At 42.3% G+C, this 15,127-nt stretch overlaps 1 protein-coding gene across 1 annotated transcript; it reads left to right on the plus strand.

The window, feature by feature from the left end:
- Positions 1–589: 589 nt before the first annotated feature.
- LOC308683324 (olfactory receptor 10G4-like) lies at positions 590–1,555 on the plus strand (the record flags this gene model as incomplete). Its single annotated transcript, XM_081353748.1, has 1 exon — positions 590–1,555. The coding sequence occupies one exon, from the start codon at positions 590–592 to the stop codon at positions 1,553–1,555; it is 966 nt and encodes a 321-aa protein (XP_081209874.1).
- Between the last annotated feature and the right edge of the window lie 13,572 nt (positions 1,556–15,127).

Consider the following 15,127-nt stretch of genomic DNA (forward strand, 5'->3'; position numbering starts at 1 on the left):
AAAAACAATCGGCTCTGAAGCAAAAAGAAACTAGTGCATGCATCCCACTTCCGTATTTATACCCACGCCGTGTGATGCGAATCACGCACTCCAATTGCATTGGCTTGTTCAATAGTACTCAAAGATGACAGGTTCCCTAGCGTGATCCCATTCAGTCGTCGTCAACTACGTCGAACGTGAATGACTGAAAGGGAACTATGACGTATCATGTCATACAATTTTAAAGAAATAAAAGGCAGGACATCACACACATGTTTTTAAATGGATGAGAGAAGCATCTCAGAAGCTCTTGCATAAGCAATTCTAAAGAGTCTAAAAAGGAGATCCCAAAGAATAATAAGACTAGAAAATGTTTTTCATATTATTCATATTTAGAATTTAAAATGATCAAAACTATACCTCAACTTTCACAGTTTTCATCACCTTGCTGTTACAGACACTATCTGCATCTTTCTGCCATTGTCCTTCACAGGAGCTTATTTTCTGTGCATATATGAATACATTAAGGATCTAATTGTTTTTCTTTAGATTTTATTGTTGTTGCTTTTAAAATATTTGTGTCTGTATGTTAGGAGCTGGGTGACTGAAAATGGCGAATGAAAATTACACTAGGAACAATGTAGACAGCTTTATAATCACTGGATTTGATCACCTGCAGAACCAAAAGCTCCTTGGATTCCTCATCTTAATAACCTACATGCTCATATTGCTTGGGAACGGCATCAATCTGTGTATCATCTTGACTGACAGACATTTACACAAACCAATGTACATATTAATCTGTAATCTAGCTGTCGTTGACATAATGTACACCTCTACGTGCAGCACAACCATGATCTCAGTGCTGCTGGCTGAGATTAAAACTGTGTCATACTACTCTTGTATCTCAAGGATGTTCTTCTATCATCTTGCTGACATCAAAGTATGCATGGCTCTGACATTAATGGCATTAGACCGACTTATTGCGATTAGGCTACCATTAAGATACCACAGCATTGTATCAAATCCACGAACATTTCTGCTTATTTTACTGACATGGCTCATTGGTTTCACTCTAATGAGTGTTTATACTTCTGTGGCAGACAATCTCCCATACTGTCAGCCCGTTATCAGATATGTGTTCTGTGATTATCCATCCATGATCAGAGCTGCTTGTGTCAATCCTGAACCATATTTTTTCTTGCCTGCAATGATTAGTCTGTGGTTGTTGTGTGGACAATTTCCCTTTATTATCTGCACGTATGCTGTTCTGGCATATAGTGTGACTAAACTCTCCAACAACTCAAGCAAAAAGCAAATGATCAACACTTGTTTGAGTCACCTAATTGTCTTGTTTAGTTATTTTGCACCAAAGCTGGTCTCTATTTTACTAACTCGAATAGGTGTTGTGCTAAATTTAACAGAGAGAAATGCAATAACGATTGTAGCCTCTCTTGTTCCTCCCTTAATAAACCCCACTGTTTATTGCACCAGGACTAAAGAAATCAGGAAACGATTATCAGATGTATTTTTGCATAAAAGAATTGTGCCAAACCATTTAAAGGTTTTATCATAATATTATTATATTGATACAATTATTCATTATTGTGTTAATAATCATGGATGATTGTAAAAATGTTGGTGATGCATGTTTTGTTCACATTAGAGACAAGAAATACAGAAGGTATGTTGCTATCTTGTCTGTTTTCAAAATAAAGAAAAAGAAAATAGGAAAACCTATTTGGAGATTTGTCAATATTCTTACACTTCTAAAGCTGTGCATCATTATACAGTGTTTCAAGTGTGTTTAAAGTCTCAGACTCATGTGCTGCATTACTAAAGATTTGTATGAGGAAGATAACAAAATTTAAGTTGTTGATGGGGGGTGGGGGGGGGGTCATACCTGATCTCTTGCAATAAGTTAAATGAATAACGTTAAATTGAGAAAACTCTGAGTAATTGAGTAATAACTGGAAGGTTGCTATATGGTTTAGCTATTAAGTGTTTGTGTGTGTGTTCATTTGTTGTTTATTTTTTTGCAACTGGCTAAGATATCATGCATTACAATCTGGAACCATCAATCCACACACCAGTATGGCAATACCAAATAGTTTTTTGTTTGTTTTTTCACATAAATTCAAAGAGCAGTAACTAGTCTAAGCCATTTATACAGTGAGGGCCTATTCATGACCTTTGACCTTATTCAGTCAAAATACAACACACCAAATCATATAATATTTATCTAAAATTCAAATGATCCAATAACTCATATTCACAATAATTTATAGAACATACATTACAACATATAAACATCGGCGCATGGGTGACATCAAAAATAACAGCTGTCCACATTGCATGTCCTGATTTTGCCGAGTTACACACGTTCCTGGGTCAACATATTTTGTTGATCCTGGAACAACATTCCTGTCCATAAATTTAATCTTAACCATATCCCTACCCTTAACTTTTACCCAACCCGTGAGTTATCCCTAAAATCAGAGTGTAACGATAGGTGAATAACATTGATGTAGAAGGACCTAACCCTGGTTCTAAGCCTAAACTATAAACTATAAACTATATACTTGTCCCTCAATTTTAATTTGTTGATTCGAGGATTGACAAAAATGTTGATCCAGGAATATGTTGCACTTGGTGAAATTAGGATCTGGCAACACTAGCCTTGGCCATTTTTTCACAGTGGAAAACGATGGGTTACTTAACGTAATCCCGGGTTCTTTGATAACAGAGTGAGGTGTTTCACTATGGGAATCGCTTTGGGCGTGACCAACTACACTGTAAAATATTTCCAGGATTTCACAATATATAACTGTAATATTTCACAGGTAATTACATTATTACCACTTCACAGGCTTTAACTGTGATATTTCACAATATAATACCGTATTTAGACTTTTACTGTGAAAATAATGCAGGCGCGGGGCTTTTACAAGAAACTACTGTGAATTCCGTCATTTTCGCGCTGCAACTGCGTCATCTGAGCTCCCCCGGAGCTCCCTGGCCTGATCTCCTCCATGGTCTCACTCGACGGATTCAGTGCGGTAAGTGTTTAATTTCAAACTTTGTCAATTTGATGACTGTTTTTAATATGAAATTGCATGTTATTTTAAAGTATGAACCAAATTAGCGTTAGTTAAGTTCTGTTTCATGTTTTTGTAACTTAGCTGGAGCAGATTCGCGTCTAGGTTTGAGCGCGCAAATTTGAATGATCAGACGTTGGTTGTGTTAATAAGTGTATTAGTAGTAAAGTTAAGTTACCGTATTAAGTTAATAACTGTGAGGCTTCACGTTAGCTACACCGTCAAAATTGAACTTTAGCTTTGCTTAATGCTTTTCTTAGTTAACGTTCGTTACTCTAACAGCGTTCTCTCTTTTCCCACAGCATTTTTCTACCACCGGGAAATAAAGTTATAAGGTAAGCTGTGGCCTTAATGTGTGTATTATGACAGTTATGATCAACTAGATACATTATAATGTTGTGGATTTGTGCAAAGGTGGAATAAATTAATCTCAAATTAATAACGTTGGCTAGCTGGGCGTCGTCCATATTTTTCTGCCGTGTGTGAAACGGAGCAGCCGTTGTCTGTCTCGTCAACAGAAAAAATAAAGTGCATTTTATTATAAAAAAGATATAGGAAAATAAATGTGTTTATCACTGAATTAGTGGAACTTCGTTAGCTGTGCTATTCTAAAGTAAAACAGGTCGACATCTGGAGATATTAGGAGCCATTTTGTCTGTGAACGGGTAATAATTCTAGGAGGAAGAGTACAAGCAGAAACAGCCACATGGAGATGGACTGGCAACAGGCTCTTCCTCCATCCTCTGCAAACAGTACGTGTAAATGATGTAAATTGTTGTGTGCAAATGCATTGCCTGGGTAAATCACACACATCTAACTTACTTTGTTGCAGGACTATTCTTGACTGTGTGTTTGTGATGTAAATGTTTTTCAGTTGCTGTTAAGTTATTTAAATGGTTGCTGTTTAATTGAATCCAAGTAATGTCACCTTGTTAAAACTGAGCTAACTTTAGTTTTGCTCAGTACTGCAACAGCAGTGAGCCACTGAAGGTGATGACTGGGAACTGAAACCTTTTTAATCCCACTTGAATTAAACTAACATCTTTCTTCTCTGTCTTTTTGTTTATATGTGCTTCTTGGGCATCAACCCAGAGACAGGTACAAAATCAAAGAGGCAGAGAGGACACATAAACCAGCAAGTCTGTACACTGATCAGGAAGCTCATTGACTTTGAATGGATGTCAGTCTAATGTAAGTTGTGTTCCAACTTCAGAACAGACTAACGAAACACTGTCTCTGTTTTAAGCTAGAATTAGTTATGCAGTAAGATGTTTACTTAAGCTATTAAAGGGTTAGTTCACTCAAAAATGTAAAGTCTCTCATTAATTACACTCCCTCATGATGTTCCAAACACATAAGAATTTTGTTCAACACAAATTAAGATAATTTTAAGAAGTCCGAGAGCTTTCTGATCCCGCTTATAGACTGCAATGTTATAACCGCTTTCAAGCCCCAGAAAGGTAGTAAAAACATTGTTAAAATAGTCCACGTGACTACAGTGGTTCAACCTTATTGCTATGATGCGACGAGAATACTTTTTGTGCGTTCCGCACTATTAAGTATTTTTGCATCGCTTCATAACATTAAGATTGAACCACTGTAGTCACATGGACTATTTTAACAATCTTCACTACCTTTCCGGGCCTTGAAAGTGGTAATAAAATTGCTGTCCATGGAGGAGTCAGAAAATATCTTAATTTGTGTTCCAAAGATGAACGAAGGGCTAACGTGTTTGGAATGAGGGTGGGTTTTTGGGTAAACTATCCCTTTAATCTGTTCTACGAGTTTAGACAGGCTGCAAAATGTCTAAAATTCATTGTTCTTACGTTTATTTGAATTAAACATGCCTTTTCAATGTTATAGGTTATTGATAGGTTAGAATAAAAACGTCAAATTTACAGACATACTTTACAATAGTTTTAAGTGTAAATTTACATCACATTACTGGCTTTCTGAGTTGCATTACTATGTACGCATGTCATGTAATTTTTGCTTAACCTCAATCATGTTACTTTCAGAGTCCTCTGGTTTGTTGATTTAATATTAATTGATATAGTACTATTCACATGATTTATCTGATTTATCATGAGTTTTACAATTGTAATTTCTTAAATTGTACACATTTTAGGATTAGTTTTACAATGCGAGTACCATACTTGCAGGTACTTGCACCACAGAGTAACTTAAACTTTTTGTCTTTCTTATCTTTTGTAGATAGTGGACAGAACCCATACTATGCAGGTGCCTGCTGCAAGGGAAGGAGCGAGACACCTGCAACCCTCTCTTTTCCCACCTTTTTGTCTTTTCTTCCCTCTCTCACTCTCTCTTCTCTCTCTCCTTCTTTCTCTTTTCAGCTCCTACGTTGTGAAGTACCATTATCATATAGTAAACACATGCACAGTGCACACACATAGACACACATTCCTGTTACCCAGTGTTTATTCCTGTTATTAAATTGTATTTTTCAAGTACCATTATCACATAATGGTAAACACAGTAAACACATTCACACACATATTGACAGACATTCATGTTGAACACCCAGTGTTCATTCATGTTACCCAGTGTTTATTCCTGTTATTAAAATGTATTTTTCTTCTAAAAAAATAAAAGTTAAACCATTGTTTTTATCAGTTTTGTTTGGTCCATCATTTATGCTAAATCACAGTATAGACATGGTTAAATACAGTAATTCTACAGCAGCTTACAGTTAAATTACAGTAATATGATAGACTAACTGTAATTGCACAGTAAAATACAGTAATTATACAGCAGCTTACTGCTAAATCACAGTAATATGACGGCATAGTTATTGTGAAGTCACAGTAAACAGCTGTCATTTCACAATTATTTACTGTAAAAATGATACGGTAACTTACTGTGAAAGTCATGCAATTATTAACCTGCAATTTATTGTAAATTTACAGTGAAATAATTAACAGTGTACGGAAGCTCCTATGCCACCACGTCTGTCTTTGACAGACAGGTCGACCTGAGATCAGGCTCCGCCCCCACCTATAATACTCAAGTCAACCCCTACGAAGTCATTATAGAGAGATTTCTTCCCGTTCCTGTGCAAGGAGGGAAGTGTTGGTGAAACACCTCACTCTGTTATCAAAGAACCCGGGATTACGTTAAGTAACCCATCGTTCTTTTTCTAACTTCGCTCGGTGTTTCACTATGGGAGATATAGACCACTCCCGGATTGCAACTTACGTTATACCTATCATATAGGACTTGATGTGCTGGCTCCTAACACTGCATGAGCTAAGGATGGCTCAGACACATTCAGTCTATAAAATCTCACAAAAGTATGTGGTGTGGCCCAGCTTGCTGCAGCACAGATCTCCTGGACCGAAACGCCTCTAAGTAAGGCCCATGATGTAGCCATGCCCCTAGTGGAGTGGGCCCTTAAGCCCTCGGGAGGTTGGGAACCTCTGCATTCATATGCTAAGGAAATAGCTTCTACAATCCAATGGGACAGTCGCTGACGTGACAATGGCTTCCCTTTGTGAGGAGTAGCCCATGACACAAACAGCTGGTCATTTTTCCTGAAACCTGCGGTCCTTTCTACGTACACACGAAGCGCCCGTACCGGACACAAGGCATTCAACCTCCTATCCTCCGAAGAAGAAAACGGAGGAGGGTGAAAAGCTGCAAGATCTGTGGTTTGACATCTATATGACGAATCCACTACTTTAGGTACGAAAGCAGGGTTAGGGCGAAAGGAAACCCTTGTAAACCCTGTAGAGAACTGCAGACAAGATGGGCTGACCGACAGCGCCTGTAAGTCACTCACCCTCTTAGCTGACACCAGCGCTAACAGTAGTGCTGTCTTAAGAGAGAGAAACTTTAACCCTATAGCTTCCAACGGCTCAAAAGGGTGTTGAGAAAGGGCCTCTAAAACTGTAGACAAATCCCACAATGGGACCATTCGCCTGGCCACTGGCCTCTTACGTCGTGCCCCCTTCATAAAGCGACTTATTAAAGGGTGCTGACCTGCTGTCTTGTCACCAAAACCCACATGACAAGCAGATATAGCTGCTAAGTATACCTTTATCGTAGAAAAAGCTTTCCCTTTATCTAGCAGATCCTGGAGGAAACATAATATGTCCCTCACTGAACATTGAAAAGGGACAATATGACTCCGTCCACACCATCCTTCAAAGACTCGCCATTTATTACTATACAGTGAACGAGTGGAAGAGGCTCTTGCACTCTGTATAGTGTGTACGACTGATGGGGGCAGACCTGCTGCACTTAAATTCCACCTCTCACGGGCCAGGCCCAGAGAGCTATCCTGTCTGGGTGAGGATGGTAGATTCCCCCCCCCCCCCCCGCTTGTGACAGGAGGTCCCTCCGGGGAGGGAGGGGCCACGGCTGACCCGACAGTAGTTGAACTATCTCGGCCACCCAAGGTCTGGATGGCCAACGTGGGGCTATCAGTATCAGCGACAACCCAATTTCCCTCACCCTGGCTAGAGTGGGGGAAATCAGGCTCAGAGGGGGAAATGCATACAGCAGGACATTTGGCCATGGGTGGGCTAAAGCATCCACACCCAATGGTGCATTTCCGTCTGCCAGAGAGAAATACAGAGGACATTGAGCGTTTTCCTGCGAGGCGAAGAGATCTACGACTGCCTGACCGTATTTCTGCCATATTTGCTTCACCACCTGGGGATGAAGCTTCCACTCTCCGTACAGGGGATTTCCTCTGGACAATAAATCTGCCCCCCTGTTCAATATCCCTGGAACATGGGTTGCCCTGATGGATAAAAGCCTTATGTCGCACCACACAATCAGCTCTTTTGCCAGCTGGTGCAGTTGAAGAGAGCGTGTGCCTCCCTGTCGGTTGATATAAGCAACCACTGTGGAATTGTCTGTTTTCACTAAAACATGCTGGCCCCTGATGAAGCTCAGAAAATGTTTCAGCGCTAGAAACACTGCCAACAATTCCAAGTAATTTATGTGTTTGTGAATTAGCTGAGGAGGCCAAACACCGTTCACAGCTCTGCCCATCAGAGTCGCTCCCCAGCCCTTTAATGACGCGTCCATCGTCATAGTGACTCTCGACGACACTGCCCCCAAGGGAATCCCCGATCTGAGGGTCCCGGGGCTTTTCCAATGTCTGAGCGCTCTGACGCACGCATAAGTCACTCTCACCGGTCGGTTGAGATGACGCCGAGAACACAGACGCAGATGCGCGACCCAGCGCTGAAAGTCTCTCATTATGAGTAGTCCCAGCCGTACTACAGATATCACTGAAGCCATTAAACCCAGCATCCGTAGGCACAGTCTGAACGGGACAATCTTCCCCGTCTGAAAACGGGCAAGACACTGAGTGAATGACGCGATCCTCCTCTCTGTCAGAGTGACTCGATAAGAGAGGGAGTTTATACTGAGTCCTAGATATTCTGTGTGCTGAGCTGGCTCTAAGCTGCTCTTTTCCATGTTTATTCTGAATCCCAAGCTGTCGAGATGCAATAACACCATGTCTGCGTCTTTGATTGCTTGCTCTTTCGACGAGGCGCATATCAGATAATCGTCTATGTACGACAGTATTCTTATCCCCTTGTTTCTCAACGGGAAAAGTGCTGCTTCCACACATTTGCTGAATACTCTTGGTGCTAGAGACAGACCAAAGGGCATTGTCTGAAATTCATAAGCAGTGCCTCGAAATGCAAACCTGAGATACTTCCTGTGAGACGGGACGCGTCTCACAGGTACGCGTCTGACAGATCGATCGTCACAAACCAGTCGTTCTGCCGGATGGATCGACAAAGTGTTTTGTGTGTCAACATTTTGAATGAATATTTCCGTAGGTGTTTGTTTAACACACGGAGATCTAGAATTGGACGCAGAGATGTGCTCCCCTTCTTTGGGATCACAAAGTAACGGGAATAAAAACCCTGACAGCCCACTTCCTTTGGCACCACTCTGATGGCTCGTTTGTCTAAAAGAGTGTCTATCTCGGCCGTCAGGACGCGAGCTGATTCTCCCTCGGCCACTGAGGCTATCATACCATTGAACCTGGGTGGTTTCATGGCAAATTGAAGCCTGTATCCCCGTGAAATCGTGTTTACAACCCACGGATGAGCTGCGCATGTGCGCCAACTGAGTATGCGAGCTGAGAGAGGTCCCCTGTATACTTCCCCAACGCAGGCGCGCTTTGATGACGTCATTACCGTCTCCGCGCTGACCCCTTCTGGAGGCGCGCGCGCTCCCTCCGGCGGAGAGGCTAGGGATACACATCTCAATGTTTGGATTTTTCTGCAATCTATCGCCCTCGGCTGACTGCCTGGCTGCGATAGTGAAACATGTATTGTGTTTAATGAATTTGGGGAGCATATCGCCCTTAGCCTGTGGCCTGGATGCGATAATGCATTCTTTATTAAACATAGCTTATAGCTGGAGCCCTTACTGAACTGAAAACAACAGGGCTGGACCCCCTCTTTCTCTTTGCGGGTGGAGAGAGAAGTGCAGGGGAACATTCGCGTGTCAGGTCGCACGCTTTTTCTTCCGATCCTCGGGGTGGGGCGGGCGGTTTCTCGCCGCCGCGGCCGCAAATGAGTGTTTCCCCCAGGGTCCGGAGCCATCAGATCTCGGACGATGGCCAGATTGCTGTCCGCTGGGAGGCGGTCTCACACTCCTAGCTCCCGTCTGTTTTCCTCTCGCCGCAGCGGCTGCTGCAAAACCTTGCCGTGGTGGCTGAGAGGGTGGTCGCGGTGTTTGCTTGCGTGGTAAACAGAGGTTAAAAGCCTCGTCCTCCTGTTTCCTGAGGGTGCTGGTTTCTCTCATTTTCTCGAGAGCTGGTCCGAAAAAGCCCTTAGTTGGGTCGAACGCAGCGTCCATCACCTCTGCTTTTTGAGCGTCGCTTAATCCAGACAGGTTCAGCCATAACGCTCTCTCACCTGAAACAGCCAAGCCCATAACACGGCCACAGCCCTGAACCGCGCCACGAGAAGAGCGGAGAATTAGGTCGTTTACCACACATATCTTGTCCCAGAGTGCTGGGTTCGGCACTCCCGTATCTAGTTGTCGCCCCATCTCCTCCAAAATCTCTGCCTGGTACGCTGACAGTAAAGTCACCGCGTTCAGCGAGCACACTGACTGCGCCGCATACTTGTATATCCTCTGATAGACGGACGCGGTCAGACGTTCCATCTTGTTCGGCAGCGAAATTTGGGATGAGGCAGAAATAGATCGGCGATTCGGATGGAGGTGATAGGCCACTGAAGACTCTATCGCTGGGGGTCCGGCCAGCCCCAGCTCTCCCATTCCTTGGATCTCAAGTTTAGAGCATCCCTTGGTCGGGAGCTTGCTCTTAAAGGGGCTACCCCAATGGCGGGACATCTCCTTCATGCACGCCGGCACGGCAGGTAGGAGTTGTCTCGTTGTGGTTTGAGCAGGCGGTAGCCTTTTCCCGTCATAAAGGTCCCTCTCTGCTCCTTCTGCATCCTGGGCTGCGGGCCACGCTAGGCCCAGTTTTGCCGCGGCTCGCTTGCATACCTCGTGCAGGTTACTGTCTGCCTGAGAGCCAGTGTCAGTCGCGCTAGGGGGTCTAGACTGCTGGATCGGGAAGAGAGAGTTGTCTTCCTCCTCCTCGTCGTCCATGTCCAAGTCGAGGAGGTCAGAGTTAGCATCGCCCTCCGCGTCCTCGTCCCCCGGCTCCTCCTCCTCGTATGCGAGAAGGCCATCGAACAGAGGAGGCATATCCGAGGATTCGGCTTCCATCATATCAGCCCAGCTCGACGTGGTAGCTCGCTGATGATCGTTAGCCTTAGGTTTAGCGATGGCTCCGGCCAGACATGGGTCCTGCTGGCTAGCCACCGCCACTCTCAGCCTTCTCTCCAAAATTTTAACCGGCAAAGACGCACAGTGAACGCACGTTTGCGGGTCCGCAAGCGACGTTTGAGCGTGCTTAGCGCCCATGCACACGATGCACATGGGATGGGGGTCCCTGCCCGAGACGGTTGCTCCACATGAAGATGGACACGGGCGGGGTGTAGGTTCCTTCTTCGACTCATTCCCTTTGGCGGGGGTAATGACTGTCGACATAACGGCTGGAGAGAGAAGGAGTGATTCGAAGACTCGTCACAACACGTTAGTCCGATCGATGGTTTACAGGGTAGTTAGCCCTTTTCGCGGCTCGCCTGACGCGTAAAGCCTACGGTGGTTTGACACCACTGAAAATTCTATCGTCGTGATGACACGCGATATTCCGAACAGAATAGCTCGCCTTGACGCGGACACTATTCGGTGTGACACTCAACACAGTCCCAATCCAATCCACTGATGCCGCGTTCGGTAGCGTAATCCAATGACGGCCTGCCTGTTGAACAGTTAAGCGAAATCAGCGACAAGGTCGGACGTGCTGAGAGAGCTTGTAGTCCCTCACAGGAAGAAAGCGAGAATGACTTCGTAGGGGTTGACCTGAGTATTATAGGTGGGGGCGGAGCCTGATCTCAGGTCGACCTGTCTGTCAAAGACAGACGTGGTGGCATAGGAGCTTCCGTAGTTGGTCACGCCCAAAGCGATTCCCATAGTGAAACACCGAGCGAAGTTAGAAAAAGAACAAAACTAAAGGGATGGAACATCAACAACAAAATATCAGAAACTGCAACAGCTACAGTTTACAACAGTAAATGTTTATATGTGTATAAAAGCCTAAATTGCCTCTGGGTTTTCTGAGAATTAGGGTTTTCATAAAGTAAAGCCTCATGAAACCTCAACCAAAAACGCCCATTGTCCTATGTTCTTCTCGCTATGGGACGAGGTCACAAGGACGCGCTCGTTGGCAAGGTTACGTGCTGCTCTACACATTCCCTATCCTTTGCCTGTTAATTCCTACTCTGGCCAAGGTGAGAGATAAGATGGTGATCAAGGTGATTTTAATAGAGTTCAAATTCAAGCGAAGCACAGAGCTTTGTGCATGTGAACTAATAATCTCATCCTCTTTAACCTTCTACTAGTGAAATAATTATGAAATACATATTAGGAGGTATGTTGAAAAAAAAAAACATTTCCCATGTCATTAAGCCATAACCCAATTTTTTTTAATGGAATTTGCCTAAATTGCATGTGCAATTGAAGAGTGCTCACTACAAGCAAAATATAATGGCTGACAGGAAAGGAAAGTTATTTTTATTTCGTAAACACGTGTAACCTCTGGCTAAATATTAAAAAAAAACAACTACGCCACCTAGGTTACTTCTCCACCTAGGAAAGTAAAAGTAATAAAAAAAATACCCCCCAAAAGAGAGTTAAACCAAAAAGGATTACAACAAAAAGGACGGACCCTGCTGGTTCCTATTGCATCAAAGACAGAGATGTGACTTTCAAAAAGTATACAATATTTATTTCGCACAGGGAGAATCATTCATTTAAAACATCCTAAAAATAGATCTCGTACAATTACCAATTAAATACCCACAGTTAACAAGAGACCATAATAAACCCACTTTAACAGAAAGGGACAAACCACACAGCAAATCAGTGAACAAAAGTTTCTTAAAACAAGTGATAAAATAAAAAAAGAAACAATACCAAAAGAAAACAAATACACTCCCCCCTTCTGTTAAGCTTCAATATCACAGTTCAAATAATCAAATGTGGATATACACTGGCAAATGAACAGAGGTGTCAAGTAACGAAGTACAAATACTTCGTTACATTACTTAAGTAGAAATTTTGGGTCTCTATACTTTACTGGAGTAACTATTTTTCAGACGACTTTTTACTTCTACTCCTTACATTTTCACGCAATTATCTGTACTTTCTACTCCTTACATTTTACGACAAGACAAGACATGCCAACATTGCTGAAAGTGTCAGACCAACTGCAACAATGAGCAATTAAAGACATTTAAAGAGGATTATAGGCGAAAAATCATAGAAACAGTAATTAAAAATATGATTTAATTGATTATCACTTTTGACCAATAGGTGGTGCAGTTACAAAACTGATGTGATGTGGTCAGAGTGAAGTGAAAATGACACATACAAAGTTTGGTGTCAATATGTCAAGGCATTGCAGAGATAAAGCCTGAATAGTGCTTTTGGCATCATGCCTCAACTTTGCTGCTGCGCTATACGAAAGCGGTTTTGTGTATCGACACGAAATCCATAACTTTTAGTTGGCACGGGAAATGATATGATTAGATTTTGGTGAAAATTTAACAAACGGTCTAGGAGGAGTTCGAAAAAGTAGGTTTTAAAATGAAAATCAAGATGGCAGACAGGAAGTTCGGCCAAATAAGGAAAACTTGGTATCTATGTTATCGGCCTGACCCAAGAAATCTACTAAGACCAGTGTCATTTCAATAGGCCAATTAGTTCAAAAGTTATTAGCCTTTTTGGAAATTTTGTTATTACTTTTGACCACTAGGAGGCGCTGTCTCGAAATATTTTGGGTACCTTCAGGGGATGGTGTTGATGGCACATTTTGAGTTTTGTAATATTACACCAATTCATTTGTTTAGTATAGCATTTTATTTCACAAAACTGTATTGAAGTCAATGGGAATTTCATGTTTTGTTCTATTATAGCGCCACCAAGAGGCTCAGTCCCACCATTTTTTGTATGTGTCCTCAGAGTGAGCCCATACATATGTGTGTCGATTTTGGTGAAAATATCTCAATTCGCTTCTGAGTTATAGACATTTATATGAAAAAACACGTAAAAAATGACTGACACATGACTTTGATTGGAATTTACTACCCCTAAACATCAATATTTTCACATTTGGGCATTGGCTTTCAGCTATGGGCCTATGTTTCCAAACTTCTGACGGTGGTTTCGTCTCGATCGGACTGGCGGTTTCGAAGATATAGCCAAATGTTTTTTTAAGCGCTAAATCACAACGCTACACAAACCGTAAGGCAAAACCAAGCATGTTTGGTATCGTGGGACTCGGCAATGATTCAGGAGTCTAATGAGATGAGTTTCGTGAAAATAAGTCGACCACACCCAAAGTTATAAGCATTTGGAAAAAAAATTCACCACTAGGTGGCGCTGTTTTGAAACTTCTCAGGTTCTTTCAGGACATCGTGATGATGACCAATACCAAATTTCGTAACAATCCGTTCATGCATTCTTAAAATACAGCATTTTAGCACAAAATTCAAAATGGCCGACAGTCAAAATGGCCGATATGGTAAAATTGAAATTCAGTAGAATCGGCATGTTGCCCTGAATCTAACGAGACCAATTTTATGATTTTTGGACAAACTGTTCAGAAGTTATAAGCAAAAATAGCCATTTTTCATATCTCCGGCCCAGTAGGTGGCGCTGCGCCGAAACGCAGCATGTTGCCTCAGGTCATGCTTGTGAGTACATGTACCAAGTTTGGTCTGAATTCGATGAAACGTTGCGGAGATACAGCCTTATGACTGTTTTTGCTAGCACTACCTAAAATGTATTCATGCGTTTATCAAAAACTGTTAATCAACTTGAATTCCATAACTTTTTGTCGGCATGGTCTGGAGATGATCTGGTTAAATTTTCGTGAAAATCGGAGCAACGGCCTAGGAGTTCGAAAAAGTAGGTTTTTCGGAAAATTCCAAATGGTGGAAAAATTTCCATGACAGAAAATGACGTGCAATCGAATCGTCTTGAGCTAGGGAATAAGCGGACAAAAGAATTTTGTTGATAGGCCTTACGGTTCAAAAGTTATTAGCATAAATATGAGTGAAACTTTGGACAGTTGGTGGCGCTAGAGGGATTGGTTTTAAGACACCAAATTTGCTATGGTGACTTTTCAGACTGTCCTCTATCAGTGTGCCAAATTTCATAACTTTCCCGCAAGCGGTTCTATGGGCTGCCATAGACTCCCAGAGCGGAAGAAGAAGAAGAAGAAGAAGAAGAAGAAGAAGAAGAACGGGAACAGATACAATAGGTGCCTCCGCACCTTCGGTGCTTGGCCCCTAATAACACTAACATAATTGTGTGTGTGCAACTCTACATTATAGGGTCAAAATATCCCTTTTTTTAAAGATTTTTTTTTCTTCAGAAAACTGCTTATAAAGACAGTTTTCTGTGATAGGTAAGGT

The sequence above is a fragment of the Scardinius erythrophthalmus genome, assembly GCF_964197995.2.
Source record: "Scardinius erythrophthalmus genome assembly, chromosome: 23".
NCBI classification, from domain to species: Eukaryota; Metazoa; Chordata; class Actinopteri; order Cypriniformes; family Leuciscidae; genus Scardinius; species Scardinius erythrophthalmus.